Source organism: Dromiciops gliroides, chromosome 3 (genome assembly GCF_019393635.1).
Source record: "Dromiciops gliroides isolate mDroGli1 chromosome 3, mDroGli1.pri, whole genome shotgun sequence".
In the NCBI taxonomy this organism is placed as follows: Eukaryota; Metazoa; Chordata; class Mammalia; order Microbiotheria; family Microbiotheriidae; genus Dromiciops; species Dromiciops gliroides.
In genome coordinates, this window is record NC_057863.1 from 403,818,906 (window position 1) to 403,841,144 (window position 22,239).

The following is a 22,239-nucleotide window of genomic DNA, read 5'->3' on the forward strand; positions in this document are numbered from 1 at the left end:
ATTTCACAGCTAGTAAGTATCTGAGACCAGCTTTGAACTCAGATCTTCCTGACTCCAGGCCTGGTATTCTATCCATTGTGCTCCTAACCTATTGTATTTTATTGTAATAACAGCCCAACTTTTCCTGTCTTCTTTTTTTTCTTCTTCTTCTTCTTCTTTTTATTTTGTGGAGCAATGGGGGTTAAGTCCTAACAGCCCAACTTTAAACACCAAATGTCTACAATTATTAATTTTTCTATTATTTCCATATACATTGTTCTATAATCATACATAATGCACATTCCCTTCAACCTCAAACCATTCCTAATAGGGAAGCCAGGGATGGTGAAGCTGAAGTGGTAAATGGAGCATAAAAGTTACCAGGTATCCATGAATAACTTACATGGACATGCAAACTGCAAATACAGAAAAATACAGCTAGGGCAGTATCTGGACACCTCAGTCAAGTTTAATAAGTTGCAATAATATCCTTTATTTCCGGTGTTAAAGAAGAGGAAAAAGATGAGGAAATGTAAGAATAGCATCTTCTCTGGGGTGAAAGTGGAGGGTTTTTCATAAATTTCTAAAAATTAAAGAATGAATATCATTCAGATTTATATTTCCAAATTCTAGGGGAATTTGTGCCTTGGACCATATATACTGTGCATTTTGTAGTTATTTTAAATGGAATTTCTCAATTTGTTTCCTTCTGATTTTTTTTCAAACTCAATTCACAATACTATTTTTCTCTTTTTTAATTTAACAATATACAATTTTTCTAAAGTCTGCTTTAGCTCCATTCTATGAATTTTACATTATCTGTTATTTTTCTCCTTAGTATAATTATTTTGTTTCTTCTTGTTCTTTGATCTATTCATTATTTAAGACAATGTTTAGTTTCCATTTAGGTCTGTATCTTTTCTTTATTTCCTTTATTAATTATGATTCCTATTGTATTACACCATATAACCTTAATATGGTTCTGCTGACTGACCAGGTCTGTTTCCTGAGCACTAACATAGGTAAGAATAGAGAAACACATCACTAGTAGTGTAGACACAGCATTTTTTTTCATTGTCATGGCAAGCCATAAAATAAAGAAAAATGAACTTCAATCCTTTTTACTTCTATAACAACGTCAGAATGGCAGGAAATGAGACAAAAGGTCCTGAGATTTATACAATTTTTTTTCCTGCATAAACTTTCATTTCACTATTGGTATTCAAAATGTGAGATACCAATGAGTGGAGATACTGCTATAAAAGCCAAATCACATTAATCTTTACATTCTTGCTATAAACAATGCCAGAAGGACATTACATCTAAATGGAAGGATGACTTACAGGTACTCTATGGAGAGACATTAAAATCCTGCAAGATTCCTCAAAAGACATAATAATAGAAATAACCTTCTCCTCAATATTTGCCTCCTCTTCTCTGGGCTTTCATGATGACACACTCTCCAGTTTCTCCTCCCATTTGTCTCCTCCTTCTCATGTTCCTCTGCTAATTCATCATCCAGATCTAGCCCCTCACTGGCAGTGTTCTCCAAAGCTCTGTCTTAGGCCCCTCCTATTCTTTCTCTCTCCCCTTTCACCTTTGGTGACCTCATCAGCTTCTGTGGGTCTAATTATTATCTCTGTGCCAATGCCTTCTAGATCCATAACATATCCAGGCCCAGTCCTTCTCCTAGGCTTCATGAAGTCCTGTACCACCAAGAAATTGCCTACTGAAGTTTCCAAGTGAATGTCCTAGATGTCTCAAACTTAACATGTCCAAAATAGAACTCATTATTCACCCCCAACCAAACCCACCCTTTTCCCAAACTTTTCTATTTCTGCTAAGTGGATCATTGGATACAGTGCTGGACCTGGAGTCACGAAGACTCATCTTCCCAAGTTCAAATATGTCCTCAGACACTAGCTGTGTGACCCTAGGGAAGTCACTTAACCCTGTTTGCCTCATTTTCCTCATCTGTAAAATGAACTGGAGAAGGAAATAGCAAACTACACCAGTATCTCTGCCCAAAAAAAATCCCACATGGGATCACAAAAAGTCAGACACAACTGAGCAACAATATTTAATATTGGTATTAGTTCATTATTGTCATGGGGGAAATTGGTGGTGGGGGAAGAGTCCTTAGGTAGTCTTCTTTAAAGAATTACACCCTTTGCACATATATAACCTATATTAGATTGCTTTCTGTCCTGGGGAGGAGGGAGGGAAGGAAGGGTGGGAGAAAAATTTGGAACTGAAAATCCCATGAAAACAAATGTTGAAAACATCAGCCTCCAATAAAGACAATAGTGACTCAAAAAAATAGTAATTACACCCTCTCACACACAAAACCAATTAGAATAAAATAATATTTTATTTAGGTGCTAGAGAAAGGAGACCAAAAGAGAAGTTAAACTTCTCTCCAGGGGAGATAGTTTCAGAGACATAGATCTCTGAGATACCAATCTCCTCGAACAGGAGAAAGGCCATAGCTTTTATAGATCTTAGATGGGGTGATCCCCTGAGCCTTTATTGGGGGTGGGTTGGGAGAAGTCGGATGAGGGATGGTTGTTCTGATTTCTGGAGCTATCTCTGTCTCTTTAGTGCCAGTCAGATAGAAGCCATGCTCTAATGGGCTTATCTCTCTTGCTTCTCAAGGTGTGTTGTCCTTTAGTTTCATTGGCCTGTTTAAACTTTAATAGTCCCAACCCCATAACATTCCCCACTTCTCTATTTGTAAGGGAAAAGGGGGCAAAGATTCTTCTGTAACTGCTTCAAACTGAGTGGGTTAAAGAAATCTCAGTGCGGGGGGTGGGGAGAGGGCCTGGTCCAGAAAGTGAGAGGAAATGTGAGGTCCAGAGGGTGGGAGGAGATGTATAGGCACCAGCTGTAGTTGCCATGAGGTTGAAGCCTTGAGCCTGGATGGAAGAGAAGAGGCCAAGCGGCCAGGGCAAACTAATAGCAGACAGATGACAAAGCCAGATTTTTATATACTTCGGTTGTTTAGAATATAAAAGGACAAGAATTTCTCTATCTGCATCTCACTATAGTAACTCATTTGCAGTACTAACCTAAAATCCAATATTGTGTTCATGCTGATCAAATGACATGGTTATAGAAATTTACCATACAAGAAGCGGGACCAAGCTCTCAGGGAATAATGCTTCCCTAAGCTTCATGTTGTGAGTGAGATTTTCCCCACCCCTTAGTTGTAAGAGATTTAATATAGTTATAAGTGATTTAATTAAGATAATAATCAGCTTATTAACTCAAACTGTGATTTATTATATTTAGATATCTTATTTTTTAATTGTATTAGTAGGTTAAGTCTCTCTTGCAACTACTTACTTTCCAATGTCAAGCATTAAGTAATATCACAAGATACAATAGTCAGCAATACTATATTTTAGAAACCACAAGTGTTATTCTTAATTCAAGGGGGTCATACAGCTCACTGGTGATATACTTGACTACTAGAAGGAGTCATGCAGCAAAATTATGACCATGTTGCCACAAGAAGACTGATAAGAGTATTGGAAAAATGCTGACATTTGTCACGTAGGCAGTTTCAATATCTCCTAAGAATATGCTTTAATTTTAGATACTTTTCATTAGTATTGTACAGAAGAAGTCAAGTCTGGAGGGGTATAAAAACCCATTGAGTTTGTAACTCAGTGTCTTTCAAGTCCAACCCCTGAATGACCGACTTTATTGTGAGGTCTTCTCTCAATAAACCTATTTTCTATGGCTTGGAGACTGTTGTTTCTGTTCCTCTGTCAGACTTAGAAATTATTCTGACAATGTGCACTCCCGGCAGAAGTTCTGCAGACAGACAGATGTATTGAGTCAGGCTCAAAGTCAGCTAGGTGGGATGTGCTTCTACTCCATGTGACATATTGGGGTAATTAAGTAAGGAGAATCATATCTCAGCCCTTGCCAAAGTCGTTCTCCCAGCCTTTCTGATGACAGTGCACCACCTGCTACTCATGCATGTCAAGCCTCTCAGTACTGTGGCACCATGACTCACTGGCCCAGGAGTAATGTAGTATTTGTTGGATAATCATGCCTGGTAGTCAGACTCAGAATAATATCAATTAATGGTCCCACAATGTCTTAAATAGTAAGTTCCAATAATTAGAGTCTCATATAGATTTAACTATTTGAGGAAACTCAGATTTCCCATTTTAACAGAATTTTTTTTTAATTTGACATCAAGATATAAGAGAAATTGCTTTTCCACCATAGTTGATACAAGTGTTCACCAATTTACACATCATAAGGAAATTTAGAAATATAACTTAAAACAATATTAGGGAGGGGTGGAGCCAAGATGGCGGAGAGGAAGCAGCAAGCTGCCTGAGCTCTCCTTCTGTTCCCTCAAAAAGAACATTAAATCAAGCCTCTGGACGGATTCTAAAACTACAGAACCTGCAAAGGGACAGAGAGACACAGTCTTCCAACCAGAGATCATTTAGAAGACTTCAGGAAAAGGTCAGTCTGACTCAGGCAAAAGGGAGGCCCAGCGCAGGGCAGCAACCCAGTGCCAAGGGGGTCGGGGCAAGTCAGCAGGAGCTGTGGGCCACAGCCGAACAACTGAGGCCCCTGGAACCTGACTCAAAAATCTGGTGGCCAAGAAGGACGGTGGAAAAACCTATCTGCACCAGCCGGGAGGGCCATGAACAGGGCAGGCGGGATCAGACGCTGGCGTCCGGCGCCTGGCTGGCCGAGCACAATCAGACAGGAAGTGCAGGGGGGCGAACTGCACACACTATAAAGGCCTCAGAGCAAAAAGCCGGTCACACAGCACCTATACCCCTGCACAAGAAGCCCAAAACAGGGACCCTGGTGCCCCCAGAGCAGATCTCAACTCAACTTAAAAAATAAATAAATAAGCTGTGATAATGAGTAAGAAGCAAAAAAGAGCCCTCTCCATTGAGAGCTTCTGTATCAATAGGGAAGAAGCCAACGCAAACTCAGATGAGGACAATACCCTCAAATTGCCTACATGTGAAGCCTCATGAGGGAAGGTGAATTGGTCTCAAGAACAAAAAGCCTTCCTGGAAGAGCTCAAAAAGGATTCTAAAAATCAATTGAGAGAGGCAGAAGAAAAAATGGGGAGAGAAATGAAAGCAAAACAAGAAAACTATGAAAAAAGAATCAGCAGCTTGGAAAAGGAAGCACAAAGATTGACTGGCAAAATGGAAAAAAAGTGCATAATTTCACTGAAGAAAACAATGCCTTAAAAAATTCAATTGGCCAAATGGGAAAAAAGGTGCATAATCTCATTGAAGAAAACACTGCCTTAAAAATTTCACTTGGCCAAATGGAAAAAAAGGTACATAATCTTACTGAAGAAAACAATGCCTTAAAAATTAAAATTGGACAGTTGGAAGATAAGGAATCCATGAGACACCAGGAATCAGTCAAGCAGAATCAAAAGAATGAAAAAATAGAAGAAAATGTGAAATACCTCATTGGAAAGACAACTGATCTGGAAAACAGATCGAGGAGAGAGAATTTGAGAATCATTGGACTGCCTGAAAGCCATGACCAGAAAAAGAATCTAGACACCATACTCCAGGAAATTATTAAGGAGAACTGCCCTGATATCATAGAATCAGAGGATAAAATCATCATTGAAAGAATCCACTGACCACCTCCTGAAAGAGACCCCAAAAGGAAAACTCCAAGGAATATTGTAGCCAAATTCCAGAATTATCAGGTGAAGGAAAAAATACTCCAAGCAGCCAGAAAGAAGCAATTTAAATATCATGGAGCCACAGTCAGGATTGCTCAGGACCTGGCAGCTTCAACATTAAAGGACTGCAAGGCTTGGAATATGATATTCCGGAAGGCAAAGGAGCTTGGATTGCAGCCAAGAATCTATTACCCAGCAAAAATGTGCATTTTCTTTCAGGGGAAAAGATGGACATTTAATGACATTGGGGACTTTCAATCTTTCCTGGTGAAAAGACCAAAACTGAATAGAAAATTCGATCTCAACATACAAGACTCAAGAGAAGTTTAAAAAGGTAAACGGGGGGGGGGGGGGAAGGTTACCCTATTAGGTTAAACTGTTTATATTCCTACATGGGAAGATAATACTCATAACTCTTAAGAATTGTAAATGTATTTGGGCAGAGAGAAGGACTTTACACAGAGGGTATAAATATAAATTGTCTTTGATGTGATGATACAAAAGAATTAAGGGGTTAAAAAGGGAGTCTATGGGGAGGAGAGGAAAGGGGAGGTGGAATGGGATGAATTATATCATATGAAGAGGTGAAAAAAAAACCTATTACAATAGAAGGAAAGAAAGGAGGGGTGAACATTGTTTCAACCCTATTCTCATTAGATTTGATTCAAAGAGGGAATAACATACGTTCATTGGGATGAAGAAACTTAACTCATTCTTTAGGGAAGCAAAAGGGGAAGGGAAAGGGGGGGGGACTGATAGAAGGGAGGACAAAAGCAAGGGAGAAAAGGGTAAAGAAAAGAGAGGGGGGTGATAAAAAAGGGAGGGCAGATGGGAGAGGCAAAACGTCGGTGAGGAGGAATAGGGTGAAAGAAGGGGGGAAAAGTACAAAGGGGATAAATAGAATGGAGGGGAATAGACAGTCAGTAATAATAACTGTGAATGTGAATGGGATGAACTCTGCTATAAAACGGAAGCGAATTTGCAGAGTGGATTAAAAACCAGAATCCTACAATATGCTGTTTACAAGAAACACATTTGAAGCAGAGAGATACACACAGAGTAAAGGTAAAAGGCTGGAGCAGAATATATTATGCTTCAGCTAAAGTAAAAAAAAGCAGGGGTAGCAATCCTCATCTCAGACAAAGTGCAGGCAAAAACAGATCTCATTAAAAGAGATAAGGTGGGGCAGCTAGATGGTGCAGTGGATAGAGCACCAGCCCTGGATTCAGGAGTACCTGAGTTCAAATCCGGCCTCGGACACTTAACATTTACTAGCTGTGTGACCCTGGGCAAGTCACTTAACCCCAATTGCCCCGCAAAAAAAAAAAAAAAAAGAACTGCGGAGTATAGATGCTGAATGAACCATACTATTTCTTTTGTTTTTGGTGCTGTTGTTTTTTTCCATTTTGAGGTTTTTCATCAGTGCTCTTATTTTTTCTCTTATAACATGACTAATGCAGAAATAGGATTAATGTTATCATGTGTATATATATGTATATATATGTGTGTGTGTGTCTGTATATATATATATATATATATTTAACCTATATCAGATTACCTGCTGTCTAGGGGAGGGGGAAGGGAGGGGAGGGAGGGAGAAAAATCTGAAATTGTAAAGCTTGTATAAACAAAAGATGAGAACTATCTTTACATGTAATGGAAAAAATAAAATACTTTATTAAAAAACAAACAATATTAGGAAATCATTATTCCATCTCCTGCTTTTTTTGACCATAAAGTATAATAATAAATGTTATTCCATTTTCTATTTCTAACTCTGTATATGTTCTAGAAGCTATGTTCTAGAAGTATGCAGCAAATTGTTCATTTCTGCTTACTACTCCATTTAGTCACTTTCTTCAGTTTTATAATAGTCCACTAACATTCAAAATTATCATTTATCCTTATCAAAGTTTGTAATATTAATTTTTTTTCTTAAGCCAGCACGAGGACCCTATAGTTTGTTTTGCTTCAATTAATCTGATTTCAGTCTTCTCAAATAGACTCTCCTCCCCCCACCCAGGCCAAGCAGATCTTTTTTTAAAATTTTATTTATTATTATTCTTTTTCACATTTACCTTGTTTAGCATGCTTCAGGAGCCCTGCTACCCACTCCTCATTGTCCCATCTTGCTGAAATGATATTTATCTGTGGTGACCTATTCCTAGAATCCTAATTCAGTTCTTTTCTTTTCCCTCTCCTTGCCTCCTCTAGGGTATGCCAGGATCTGACCTCCCTTCAGGGGCTTTTTTCTAGTAATGTTCTTTGTTCTCACATTGATCCTCAGCTAAGTTGAGTTTTCAGTCAAACCTTGACCCCTCCTGAACCCAGCCCTGCTATATATTTTAGGATACTTCCTAACCCACCCCAAACTAATCTGTTTAAAACACCTTCACCTATGAGATCCCATTAGTAGAAATACTAATTCATGAAAGAGACAGCATATAATTAATGGAGCACAGATCCAAAAGACCCATACCTGATTCCAGGCTCAACACCCCCGCCCCTTCCCCTGGACCTCAGTCATCTCCAGCCATAAAATAAAGGAGTTGGAACAAACTACCTTCAGTGATCCCTCCCACTCCAAATGTATTATTCCATTAACATATTCCCCTTCCCAGCTTCTTCTCTAAAAATACTTTTTAAAAATCCTGATTCAGTGACTTTGCATTAAATGCTTTCTCTTTGTTCTCTTAATGACCCTCAGACAAGGGGAGATTTCTAAAAGGCACTACTAGCCTTATAGGCTCCTTGCTGCACTTAAACATTGATTTTTTTGTTTTTTGTTTAGCACATGTTGTTTACCACTCTTATGTTTCTTTTCTTTGAATTTGCGTATCAAATTGCTGATATACAACAGCATCTTTTTCTGTAAGACACAAATTTTGGGGGCATGTAGATGGCACAGTGGATAGAGCATCGGCCCTGGAGTCAGGAGTACCTGAGTTCAAATCCGGCCTCAGACACTTAACACTTACTAGCTGTGTGACCCTGGGCAAGTCACTTAACCCCAATTGCCTCACTAAAAAAAAAAAGATACAAATTTTTTCTGTAAGATACAATTTTTTTCCTACTGAAAATAAATTCTTTTTCCTATTTTTAGTTTTACAGAATGTTATCTAGGAGGCTAGAAATTAATTTCCTTTGCTTTAACATGATATCACATTTTAGCCTTTGCTTTCATTTCTCATGGTGATGAATAAATAGTCGGGAGATTCAGAATATTTTTCTTTGAAATGTGAAGTTTCCTCCTTAAGCTGCTTATAAGATCCTTTGTTTAATGTTAAAAGCTTTGGTACTAAATAACTATTTCTAAATGATCTGAATTTGGGGTTTCTCTGCCAACACCTTATGGATTCTATGCGCTTTGCCCCCCATTTTCAATATTTCTGGGAAATTTTTTGTTATAATTTCATGTACTGTAGTATTCAGGCTTTTGTTTCATCTTCAGATAATCCTTGCTTTATCTTACTATGCTCTATCTACAAGGTTCCTTGCCTTTGCTCCTAGACATCTCAAGTATTCTATTTTGCTAGCTGTTGACCTAATTATCTTGTTTTTTGTTACATAATTTCATTTTTTGCAGACAACCTTTTCTTAGTGCTTTGTTGGTTTGTTTTTTTAATATCACCATCTTTCTCCAATGACTCCCCTCTCCCACCCAAAAGAGCCCTCCCTTTTAACAAATAAAAACAAAACAATACATTGGTCATGTCAAAAAAATGTATGCTTCATTCCATACTTATCTATATAACCTACCATATCTGCCAATAGGTGGGAGACATCCATCATTTCTTTTCATTCTAAATCATCAACTCTGTTTTTAGAAATCTTCATTGAGTTTTAATTTGCCCTTATATCTACATTAAACAACTTCTTTTAAACTCTCCTACTGCTGTAAGGCTGCTTGTGGTTGATCCAATCCAACCTGTAGTTATTATTCCCCTTTTCTGGAGATTTTACCTTTCAACCCATATTCTTTATTGTATTATTAGGCCTTTTTGGTATACTCATTTGTTCAGTTTCTGCTGGTTTTTTCTGCAGATTTTTCCATGTGAAAACTTTCCTTTCACCCCTTTTGGTTTTACTTTGTCTGAGGAATATCTTGTCTTAAAGTGATAAATGGGAGATGGGCTTTGACATAAACACTCACTGATCTTGCTGGGGTTCCCCTTTGTCTCTATATCCCCATAACTTAGCAGTGTTTAGCTTAGATTAGGCATTTAATAATTGTTTGTACCTAGGAGTCTTCTGACTAAGGAAGACAATTTGAAAGTATTTTGTTCTGTTTATAAATAAGTTTTATTCGGTCTCAGAAAGCCTTGGGGTGGTTGGTCAATGGTGTGATTCCCTTCCAAGTACAGCGATGAAAAGGCAACATGGTACAACAGAAAAAGCATTGGTCTTGGTAATCAAGAGACCTGGATCAAATCCTGGCTCTGAAACTTACTGTGTGACCATAGGGCTTGTCACTTAGCCTATATGAACTGGTTTCCTCATTCGTAAAATGGGTACCTATAATTTTTGAACTACCTACCTCATTAGGTTGTTATTAAGAAAGCACTATATGCTTCCCAGCAGATCATCTTACACTATTGCTGTTATTATGTATATAGTACATTTCACTCTGCTTCAGTTCATGTAGGTCTTTCCAGGTTTTTCTGATAGTATCCTGTTCATCATAACCTGTATAAAGTACCTTAAACTTGACAAAGAATTTTCTTCATATTAGCCCAGCAAAGTAGGTACCATACGTTTTGCCATTATAATCAATCATCATAACTATTTCCCTCCATCCTATTCCCTTCCCATGATATTTACTCTATTTTCTATCTTCTTTTAACCTATTCCTCCTCAAAAGTGTTTTACTTCTGACTGTCCCCTCCCCTATTCTGCAGTCCTTTATTTTCACCCTTCCTTCCTTATCCTTTTCCCCTCATACTTTCCTGTAGGGTTAAATAGAAGCATGTGGTTATTTTCAGCAAGGTAATGATACAATATAACCCTGAAGGACTTATGAAAATGGCAACCCATCTACAGAGAAAGAACTGATAGTATCTGAAAACAGATGGAAACACATTTTTTTTAAATTTTTTTTCCTCTTTGACAATTCCTCAATCTGAAGTTTCAGATGTTTTTTGACTGTCTTCTCTCACAACCTAGCTAATGTTCCATGACTACTCATGTATAACTTATTTTGAAATGCTTGAGTCCTAGTGGGTGGGGGGTGGGAATGGAGGAGGAAGAGAAGTTGGAAAACAAATTTTTTAAAAATTGATGTTAAAATTTGTTTTCACATATATTTTGGAAAATAAAATTCTATTCAAGAAAGCACTATATAGGGGGCAGCTAGGTAGCTCAGTGGATAAAGCACTGGCCCTGGATTCAGAAGGACCTGAGTTCAAATCTAGCCTCAGACACTTGACACTAGCTTTGTGACCTTGGGCAAGGCACTTAACCCTCATTGCCCTGCAAAAGAAAGGAAGGAAGGAAGGAAGGAAGGAAGGAAGGAAGGAAGGAAGGAAGAAAGAAAGAAAGAAAGAAAGAAAGAAAGAAAGAAAGAAAGAAAGAAAGAAAGAAAGAAAGAAAGAAAGAAAGAAAGAAAGAAAGAAAGAAAGAAAGAAAGAAAGAAAGAAAGGGCACTATATAAATGTGACTTGAGTTTAGCCTATATGGAGAGCTGTCTTTGGATTTGCTGGCCAGAGCTTAACATTTGTACAATGGTACATCTGGATAGATTCAGAACTGGGTGAATAGCTGAAACAAAAGGATAATAGTTCATGGTTTGATGTCATATTGGAAACTGCAGTGAAGTGCCCCCCAAATTTCTACTTGATGTTGTTCTGTTTAATTTTTTTTAATCAATAATTTAGATAAGGTCTAAAGGGATGCTTGTCAAATTTATAGATTCCACAAAGCTAAGAGGGATTGTTAACAGATTGCATGACATTCTGAACTGGAAAACATCATCATAGGCTAGAATACTTACCAAAATCAAATCAAATCTAATAGGGATAAATATTAAGTTTTACACTCAGATTGAAAAAAAATCATGTTCATACATATGTGGGAGGCATGGTTAGAGAGCAGTCCATCTGAAGAATCTGTTTTAGTGTCCAGCAAGCTCAACAGTGTGAATTATATGAGTGCTAAGAAAACTAATGGGGAGGGAAGGTTGGGAATAAGCATTTGTATAGTGCTTACTATGTGCCAGGCACTGTGCTAAGCATTTTACAAACGTTATCCCATCTGATCCTGGTACAGTGGATAGACCACTGAGTCTGGATTCAGGAAGACCTGAGTTCAAATCTACCCTCAGACACTAAGCTGTGTGGCCCTTAGCAAGTCACTTAGCCTGTTTGCCTGTTTCCTCATTTGCAAAATGGGAATCATAACAGCACCTACTTTCCAGAGTTGGTGTGAGGATCAAATTAACTAATCGTTGTAAAGGGCTTAGCATGATGCCTAGCACAGAGCAAGCCCTGCATGCTAGTTATTACTCTTATCCTCACAACCCTATAAGGTAGGTGCTATTATGAAACTGAGACTGAGAGGCGTTGAGTAACTTGCTCAGGGTCACACAGCTAGTGTCTGAAGCCAAATTGGAACTCAGGCCTTCCTGACTCCAGTCCCAGTGCTCATGCGCTATGGCACCACCTAGGTGCCAATCTTAGACAACATTGAGAGGTATATCATTGAGGAATCAAGAGCCAAAAATCTCACCATTCTCTGCCATGGTCAAACAACTTCTGAAATACTATGTATAAAGGGGTAGCTAGGTGGTACAATGGATAGAGCACTGGCCCTGGAGTCAGGAGGACCCGAGTTCAAATCCAGCCTCAGACAGTTATTAACTATGTGACCCTGGGAAAGTCATCTAACCCTGATTACCTTTATTTGTTTTTTTGTTTTGTTTTGTTTTTGGTGGGGCAATGGGGGTTAAGTGACTTGCCTAAGGTCGCACAGCTAGTAAGTGTCAAGTGTCTGAGGCCAGATTTGAACTCAGTTCCTCCTGAATCCAGGGCCGGTGCTTTATCTACTGTGCCCCCCTGATTAACTTTAAAAAATACAGAGAGGGCAGCTAGGTGGAACAGTAGATAAAGCACCGGCCCTGGATTCAGGAGGAACTGAGTTCAAATCTGGCCTCAGACACTTGACACTTACTAGCTGTGCGACCTTAGGCAAGTCACTTAACCCCCATTGCCCCACCAAAAACAAAACAAAAAACAAAAACACAAAACACAAAACCACCATGTTCAGTTCTGCACATCACATTTTAGGGACATTGATTGACCAATTTGTGTCCAGACCATAGGGAGGTGAAAGTCCTCAAGTTCCTACTAAAGAAGGTCCTGTTGAATTATGTATGTCTAGTCAAAAAAAGATTTGGGGAGGGGAAGGGAGCTGCCTTCAAGTATCTGAAGGGCTATCACAGGAAAGATGCATTATGTTTATTCTGTTTAGCTCCAAAGGGGCAAAACTAAGGGTAATGACAGAAGTTGCAAAAGGACAAATTTAGGCTTCATATAAGGATTACAATTGGAGTTGCCCAAAAGTAGGATGGTCTGTCTCAGGAACTAGCAGGTTCCCCCTTATGGAAGATCTTCTAGCAAAAGCTAGTATATTATACTATGGTATGTTGAGGTAGGAATTCTTTTACTAGCAACTAGTAACAATTTCCCCCTAATTATTTTCCATCTTCCTTTCTCAGTTATTTTTAAAATCAGGGCAGCTAGGTGGTGCAGTTGATAGAACACTGACCCTAAATTTGGGAGGACCTGATTTCAAATCTTACTTCAGACACTTACTAGCTGTGTGACCCTGGGCAAGTCACTTAACTCAATTGCCTCAAGCACTTGGGGCCATCTCCATATATATCGTGCCAATGGACCCAGATGGCTCTGGGGGAGAGAGTGAGACTGATAACCTTGTATAGCCCTCCCTCACTTAAATCTAATTCAGTACAAGTCAGACATCACCCTGATGTCATGGTCCTCTTCAAGAATAAAGGACAATTTTAAAAATCATTCTAGTACTTTTTACAGCCAGCATTTCTGATAAAGGCCTCATTTCTAAAATATATAGGGAACTAAATCAAATTTATAAGAATCCAAGTCACGCTCCAATTGAGAAACGGTCAAAGGATATGAATAGGCAGTTTTCTGATGAAGAAATCAAAGCTATCTATTGCCATATGAAAAAATGCTCTAAATCACTATTGCTTAGAGAAATGCAAATTAGAACAACTCTGAGGTACCACCTGACACCTATCAGATTGGCTAATATGACAAAAAAGGAAAATAATAAATGTTGGAGAAGCTGTGGAAAAATTGGAACACCAATGCATTGTTGGTGGAGCTGTGAACTGATCCAACCATTCTGGAGAGCAATTTGGAATTATGTCCAAAGGGCTATAAAGCTGTGCATACCCTTTGACCCAGCAATACCACTTTGGGGTCTTTTTCCCAAAGAGATCATAAAAAAGGGAAAAGGACCCACATGTACAAAAATATTTATAGCTGCTCTTTTTGTGGTGGCAAGGAATTGGAAATTGAGGTGCTGTGGTATATGAATGTAATTGAATTCTATTGTGCTGTAAGAAAAGATTAGCAGGCAGATTTCAGAGAAACCTGGAAGGACTTGCATGAACTGATGATGAGTGAGATGAGCAGAACCAGGAGACAATTATACACAGTATCATCAACATTATATGTTGATCAGCTGTGATAGACTTGATTCTTCACAGCAATACAATGGTACAAGATAGTTCCAAAGGAGTCATAATGGAAAAGGCTCTCCAAATCCAGAAAAAAAGAACTGTGGAATATGGATGCAGATTGAACCATACTATTTCTTTTGGTTTTGGTACTTTTGGGTTTTTTTGAGGTTTTTCCTTTTTGCTGATTCTTCTCTTATAATATGACTAATGCAGAAATGTGATTGTGCATATATAACCTATATCAGATTACTTGCTGTCTTGGGGAGGAGGGAGGGAGGCGAGGGAGGGAGAAAAATTTGAAACTAGAAATCTTATGAAAACAAATGTTGAAAACTATCTCTATGTGTAACTGGAAAATAATAATATACTTTTATAATTTAAAATAAAATAAAGATGCCAAGGTAAAAAAAAGATGTGCTGCCACCAACACAGACACCCTATGAATATACTTGGTCTCATCCAGCTGACCTTCATGTTTTTATTTTCTTTAGTGCCACTCAAGGATTGTAGAGAGTCCAAACATGGTGACTATAATATCACTGAGGGTTAAAAAGGATATTTAAATCTCAACAGATGTTTCATTTTGTGTCTACTTATTTGTCATCCTTCTAGTTCCATCTTTGATCATTATATGACTTATGTCCCACAGCAAATTTTATGTATATTTTTCCCAACTATTGCTTCTCATTATCTTATGAGGCAATAGTGCCCATGATCTTCCATTGGCTTCCTCCCCAAGATTTTACAAATAACTTTGTATTCTAAATTGTGTCACCCTTGGATGCCATCTTTCTCCACTTAATAAGGAGTTCAAGTATTTCCTGGCTAAGACAGATGCTAGGCTCTTTAGACCTCCTTGAGGTGATGATTTGATTTATCAGTTAAATTCCATAGTTAATGGTGAAAGTCAAAGAATCACAGTATTTGAAAGGTGGAAAGGATCTCAGCAGCATCTAATTCACACCATACATGAAAGGAATCTCCAGTATAACCAGACAAGTGGTCATCTACTTTAAGACCTACAAAGAAAAGAAACCCACCATCTCTTGAAGCAGGCCACAAAACTGTTGGTTCTAGTTTTTCAGTATCAATAACTTGTGTAAACATATGATGTGGGAGCAGTTTTAATTGTACATTAGATCTTTACTTTTATAATATAATGTTGATTTTGATTTTTGCTCTAACCAGTTGATTGGACTGGACTGGCTTGGAAAAGGCTTACATCAGTAAAGAGCCATTTCTTAACTCAAGATAGAGTCAATTGCATTTTTTGTGATATTACTCAGTGCTTGCCATAGCTAGCATCTGCTACTTGTCTTTTTGTATAAAGTAACTGTGGTAAAGAACCCTAAAAGTTTTCATTTCTTGGTCCTGAACCACGTTTTCCATTATATTTTTGTCATCTTCCTCTATGCCCTCCTGTGCTTTTAAATCAAAAAACATAAAATATATTTTAATTGATTAAATTTGAAGGATCAGGGGCAGCTAGGTGGTGCGGTGAATAGAGCACTGGCCAGGGGTCCTGAGTCAGGAGTACCTGAGATCAAATCCAGCCTCAGACGATTGACACTTACTAGCTGTGTGACCCTGGGCAAGTCACTTAACCCCAATTGCCTCACCAAAAAACAAAAAACAAAACAAAAATTCTATGTATCTTTAAAAAAAGTAAAGAAAAGAAATTTGAAGGATCTTACCAAGTTCTTCATAGAATTTCTCTATCTTAACCGCTGCAGATGTTGGCACAAATTTATCAGGTATTATGACTATTTGTGTCATATTCCCCTATTAAGTTTCATGAAGGGGCAACATCTTATCTAAATTCTTGTTCTACCAGCATCTAGTTCAGCAAACTGCACAGTTGTGCTTAATGCATGTTTATTGATTTAAACTGAACTGATAGGAAGTGTATGAACAACAGGCCCTAGGAAAGTTTGGCCAGTGACTCCTCAAGGAAATGAAATAATTCAGTTACACAGAAACATTCTAGTGATTACAGAATTAACCAGACCTCATCTATATCACTCTTTATTTGGACTTGTTCTTTGGGGTTTTGTTGTTGGTTTTTGGCTGCCATACAAATGGACATTAATAAAGCATAACCCAAACGTTTAAATTAAATGAGCTAGTAGAGATATAGGTGAAAATGCCTCACAATGGATAGAACACTGGCCCTGAAGTCAGGAGGAACTAAATTTAAATCTGACCTCAGACACTTACTACCTGTGTGACCCTGGGCAAGTCACCTAACCCAGACTGCTTGCAGAAAAACCAAAAATCGGCAGCTAGGTGGCACAGTGGACAGATCACTGGCTCTGGAGTCAGGAAGACCTGAGTTCAAATCCTGCCTCACACATCCTGTGTGACCATAGGCAAGTCATGTAACCCCAACTGTCTGGGGGGGGGAGACAAAAAAAACCAAGTCAGCATGAAAATCAAAAATTTAACAATGCCAAGTTTTCTACTTTATACCCACAAATTGCTTAGCCAATGCTGCATAATTACACTATTTCCTGAGTATAATTCAAGGTATCCAGCCTATATAAAATACAATGGATATCAGGGAAATTAGAAGTCTGATGGAGCTATAAGCTCAGGACAACTAAATCTTTCTAGCTAGCCCAACTCTACTACAATGCTGTAGACCAGTGCTTCTCAAAGTATAGTCCAGGGGCCCCTGAGACCCTCTCAGGGGTTTCATGAGGTCAAAACTATTTTCATATTACCAAGATGTTTTAATTTTTAACATGGTAAATATTGATTGATAAAAACCCACATAAGAAAATTCTATGGGAAGTCCTCAATAATTTTTACAATTCTTTTTTATTTTATTTTTTTGGTGAGGCAATTGGGGTTAAGTGACTTGCCCAGGGTCACACAGCTAGTAAGTGTCAAGTGTCTGAGGTTGGATTTGAACTCAGGTCCTCCTGAATCCAGGGCCGGTGCTCTATCCATTGCGCCACCTAGCTGCCCCTTCCTCAATAATTTTTAAAAGTATAAAAGGATACTGAGACCAAAAAGTTTGAGAACCACAACTGTAGACTCATCAATATTAGTTTAGGTGTGGTATTATGTTCATTTCTACCATTTTAAAAAGGATTTAGAAGGAAAAATAGTCATCACAACAAAAATACTTATAGAATCTCTTATTTGAAAAAGAATAATTGTTCAACTGGACTAGGAAACTGATCACAAACATATAGACACACATATACATACACATACATATATGTGTATGTTCATATGCATATATATGTATATATTAAGGAATAGGAGTTTTGCTCTTTTCCCACTTTTAGTGCACCTTTTCGTCTCTCATGCCACTCCCCTTTAGGAGAAGATTTTTGTTTTCCCCCTCATTCCTTTGTTGTACTGTCATAAACATGCAAAGTTCTGTATGAATTGTGAACTCCTTGTAACTGCTCAGGGATCTACATGTATGTTCACGTTCATTTCTCTTGTAATAAATCTAGCTAGAATGCCACGTCTCATGGACTTGTGATATTGTTTTTGGTTAATATGTTTGTTCTGTCAATACATCTTAACAACCCCACACCATCCCATGGATATATCTTCAATTTCCATCATGAATGTATCATTAATAAAACTTTTTGTAAAAATCTACAAGGGGCAGCTAGGTGGCGCAGTGGATAGAGCACTGGTCCTGGATTCAGGAGGACCTGAGTTCAAATTTGGCCTCAGACACTTGACACTTAACTAGCTGTGCAACCCTGGGCAAGTCATTTAACCCCAACTGCCTCACCAAAAAAAATCTACCACAAATTTAAACTTCATGAAATCATAAAGCTGAGAGAGACCAGCTTTGGAGATCATCTAATCCAGTATAGTCCTTTTCCAGTTGAAGGGCTTGAGACAAGGGGAGTCTCAAGTTGCCTAAAGTAATTTTGCTGCTAAGAAGCAAAACTGATACTCCCAAATCTGTCTAGTGTTCCCTCTATATATGATGGCTTCAAACCAATCACTAGGATTCGGGACTAATGTGTTGATGCCATAGTCTTTAAATTTTATTTATAACAAAATCTCGGGAGGCAACATTCATTGCCATACTTAGGTGCTGGTTAGTATCCAAAGTATCTTTTCTACCTCATAGAGTTGTAATTTAATTTTTTTTTAAAGTCTTCTGGATCACACCTTCATTCTTAAATACTTCTACCATATTTAGAAGTTCTTATTCAGATATATCTTGAGTAGGTGTAAAGAATCTAATTAGCATTAAAATGCCAGCAAGTGATAATACTTAAGCTTTTAAGCAAAAAGAGAAGCATTCAAAATAAATTTTAAAAAACACTGAATGTATTCAGCATACATAATGTGAATCACAGAATATACAAATATTTCTCAAAAATTTATTGATAGAAACAAGTGTATTCAAATGCAGCACTGAGAAAAAAATAAAAAGAAGAGGCTGGAATGCCAATAACACTAGAGAATCTCACTCATAGATTACATTTCCTCTGATTTAACTAGCACCATTATTTCAAATACCAGAGATTAAATTAGACTCTTTTCTAAAAGTATAAAAAAACTATCACTATAAATTGATTTAATATTCTGATAACGAAATTTAACCCCAAATATATGCTTAAAAATCAAATCAGATTTTATCATTTGTAACTGACAAAAGTGGTTTAAAAATGTATTCAATTCCACAGTTGGTCAAAGATAATTACCCATTAATGCTATTTTTTTGGTAATATGTTCACTGAAGATATCTGAAATTGGCTTTTAATAAATCTCTGAACATCAAGAAAATACAGAAATTGAGATTAGTACTACACCATTTCTAACACAAGTCTTAGAAAATATTTTTCTAGACTATAAAAATACTAAATTGCATATCAAAATTTCAGCATATCCAGCTTTTGCTACAGCAAATATTTAAAACACACAATGGTCTCGTACCAAAGTATTTTTTATCATACTGAACACAAAGTACCATAATAAATTTACTAATAGATTCATCCTGATTGAATGATAATTTTCCTCACATTCCGCTATAATTAGATAGTTATACCAAGATCTATGTTGCTAGTAAAAGAACTGGAAAAAACAACAAAAAGTTCTTGGTATTCAAATTACTTCTCCAAGTACAATCACAGTAGAGAGCTGTTGGATATCCAATTTAGGAATACTTCCATTTAAGGAGTACCTATATCTGCACAATATTAAGAAATGTTGCGGATGAGGCTTGTTGGTTACATATTATAGTACCATGGCAGTCAAGAGAACAAAATTCTGAATTGGCAACCTAGACTTATCTGCTCTGACATAAGAAGGAAAAGCATTTGTTCCAAGCAACATCAATTTTACAGCAGATTACCTCTGTTTCTCAATGAAGTAGAACTGTACCAAATTAAGGAACTAGGTCATATACCAAGTCATGGCAAATTATGTGTTACTCAAAGTTAATCCACCTATATGGTGCCAAACTGGGATTTCTAAGTATTTTCAAAGCAATACTGTCGTACCTTTTGAATTAAAGAACTAAAAGTGGTCATGTTCTGTACCAGCACAATTTTCATGAAATACAAACTGATTTTCTCTTAAAATGTTTTCCTGTGACATGCATCATAATAACTACTACTATTTAAGACTGAAAACATGTCCCTTTTGACGAAGTGAACAAAATTTTCAAGAGGGCACATGGGTTTGCTGGAATACTTGTGGTGTTCCTGGCAAAAAGAGGTGTGGAATGTGACATCAACTCCATTATAAAGAATACGGATAAAATGATCAGCAGGTCTTTCTCCATCTTGCCACAGTTCAAAGACCAATCTGGCTGCAAATCTTGGAAACCTGGCTTCAGTAATACCCAAGGCACTGAGAACTGGTGACAAAGTGACATCATGAGCAGAATAAAGAACAAAAATCTCTTCCTTTCTGCCTTCTGCAATGCGCAGCATCCGGTTGACTGTCTGGTTAAGTACAGGATGAGAGGCCAGCAGTGCATACTTGAAATAAAGTTTCCTTTCACGTCTCTCTCTCTCATCCTCTATCTGATGTGTCTTGATAACTTTAAAATGTTCTATGTCAATACAGCCATTTTTGGTACAAGGGAAACTGACATTGTGGCAAAAGTGGCATAACATGGAATCTATGGGGTTAGCAGCTCTTAGTTGCCTCGTAGGAATCCCCACTATTTTTGCCATTTCCACGTAAGTGTTCTCTAACTGGTTGTTTTTGACACGCAAGAGGTACTGGCGACGTTGTTCCTTTTCTAGATATTGATTTCTCATTGGGCAATCACAACTTCCAGAGCAGAAGATAGTGCTCCATTGGTGCCTAAAGTTAACTTTCTTCCAATCAAAATCTGGGAGAAGACTATAGAGCAAAGCCAGCCCACTCTGGAGAGTTCGACTTTTTCCAGTTGTCTCTAAATAAAGATGCTTTGTGGTCCAATCTTTTGGAAGGAGTTTATGTTTCTTTAAATAAATGTCTCGTAACAGCTGTCCATTCTTCAAATGCTGAACAACACCTAATAAAAATGACAACAAAAATTTTCCTGAGTATTAACTGAAGAAAAGTATATAAGACAACAGTATGAGGGACAAGTATATATAAGTTTAATCAATCTTAAATTTTAATGTATGTAAAATGCAAATATCTGAACCCAACTCAAGTCTGCAAGCTGGATGACAATCATCAACTCATGAAGGAAACTTACATGCAAATTTCTATGTCAGAAATGACAGAAAGATATCTATCATCCATGTATGAAAGTAATGTGATAATGCTTGTTCCACACCTGCTTTTCCTAAAGAGCATAATGTCTATTAAATTCCCCCAAACTCCCTACGGTAGAGTCTCTTGCTGTCTTCTATATTACTTTGGCAACCTCTCAAGAGGATGAGAATCAGTTACCACATATAGGCAACTGGTTGCCAAGTCTACAACTGGAAAGAATAGAAGGATGACTTTTTCCTCTCCATTAGCAAGCAGTCTTCAGGTTGTAGGGAAGAATCGAGTTTCAACTTGCTCAATATATTATTTTAATCAAACATGTAAATACATTTTAAAATGTACTAATCTGCTACTATTCTCTCATTCATTAATCTCCCTTTTTTGGTCTCACTTGGCCTTTCCATTCTTGAGCTGGCAGGAACAAACTATTGTTCAAGAGAAATAATTTAAACTCTTAAAGACCCTTTTATCTTAGTATTTAAAAGGTAGGGTCCAGTAAAATCTCAAAATTGATAGAACCCCCCAAGCAAACCCAAGTAGGATGAAAATCTTCACAGAGATTTCATAAAGCTGCATGGATAGGCAGAAAAGTAGGAGATGAATTTTAATGTAGGCATGTACAAGGTAATATATTTAAGGAAAGATAATCCAAACTAAATTTATATAATGAGTAACTCTACTCTATCAGGTAAAATCAAAAGAAAAGGTCCAGGGGTCATTTAGTTGATATGCTCAGGAAGAAGTATTAAATGTGCTGCTGACTACAGCCAAAAAAAGACAAACTATGGTAGGCATTCTCAGAAAGGGGTAAAAACAAAGAGGAAAATGCTTGTCACCTCTGCATAAAATCATGACTTCGGAAGACACCCAGAATACGAATCACAAAAAAGATGAAGTAAAATCAGAGAAGGGAAAGTAAATTACTGAACTATTTGGGGAACTCTTAAGAAAAGACAAACTAAAAAAAATTCATAACTCTTCATTCTACAAGGACAGGATATGATTGAATTCAAGAAGGGCATAAATAAATTAAAAGTGACTTGTTTATCACAGTTTGTATCTTCCTCTACACATGATTTACAGGGGGTTTTATATATGCAATAACTTCCTACTAGACTATAATCTCCACATGAGAGAAAGAAGCCTG

General features: G+C 37.5%; 1 protein-coding gene and 1 pseudogene across 5 annotated transcripts in view; one reads left to right on the forward strand and one right to left on the reverse strand.

Moving 5' to 3' along the window:
* The first annotated feature begins 273 nt into the window (after window positions 1–273).
* LOC122745659 lies at window positions 274–515 on the forward strand (annotated as a pseudogene).
* An 18,222-nt stretch (window positions 516–18,737) lies between these two features.
* Window positions 18,738–22,239, reverse strand: part of PXYLP1 (2-phosphoxylose phosphatase 1) — a 66,919-nt gene continuing 63,417 nt past the window's right edge. For all 5 annotated transcript variants that reach the window (XM_043990439.1, XM_043990442.1, XM_043990438.1 and 2 more), the window contains one exon: window positions 18,738–20,886. In XM_043990439.1, coding sequence (XP_043846374.1) covers window positions 19,955–20,886 — 932 coding nt within the window. In that variant the 3' untranslated portion in view covers window positions 18,738–19,954. The remainder of the gene's footprint in view (window positions 20,887–22,239) is intronic.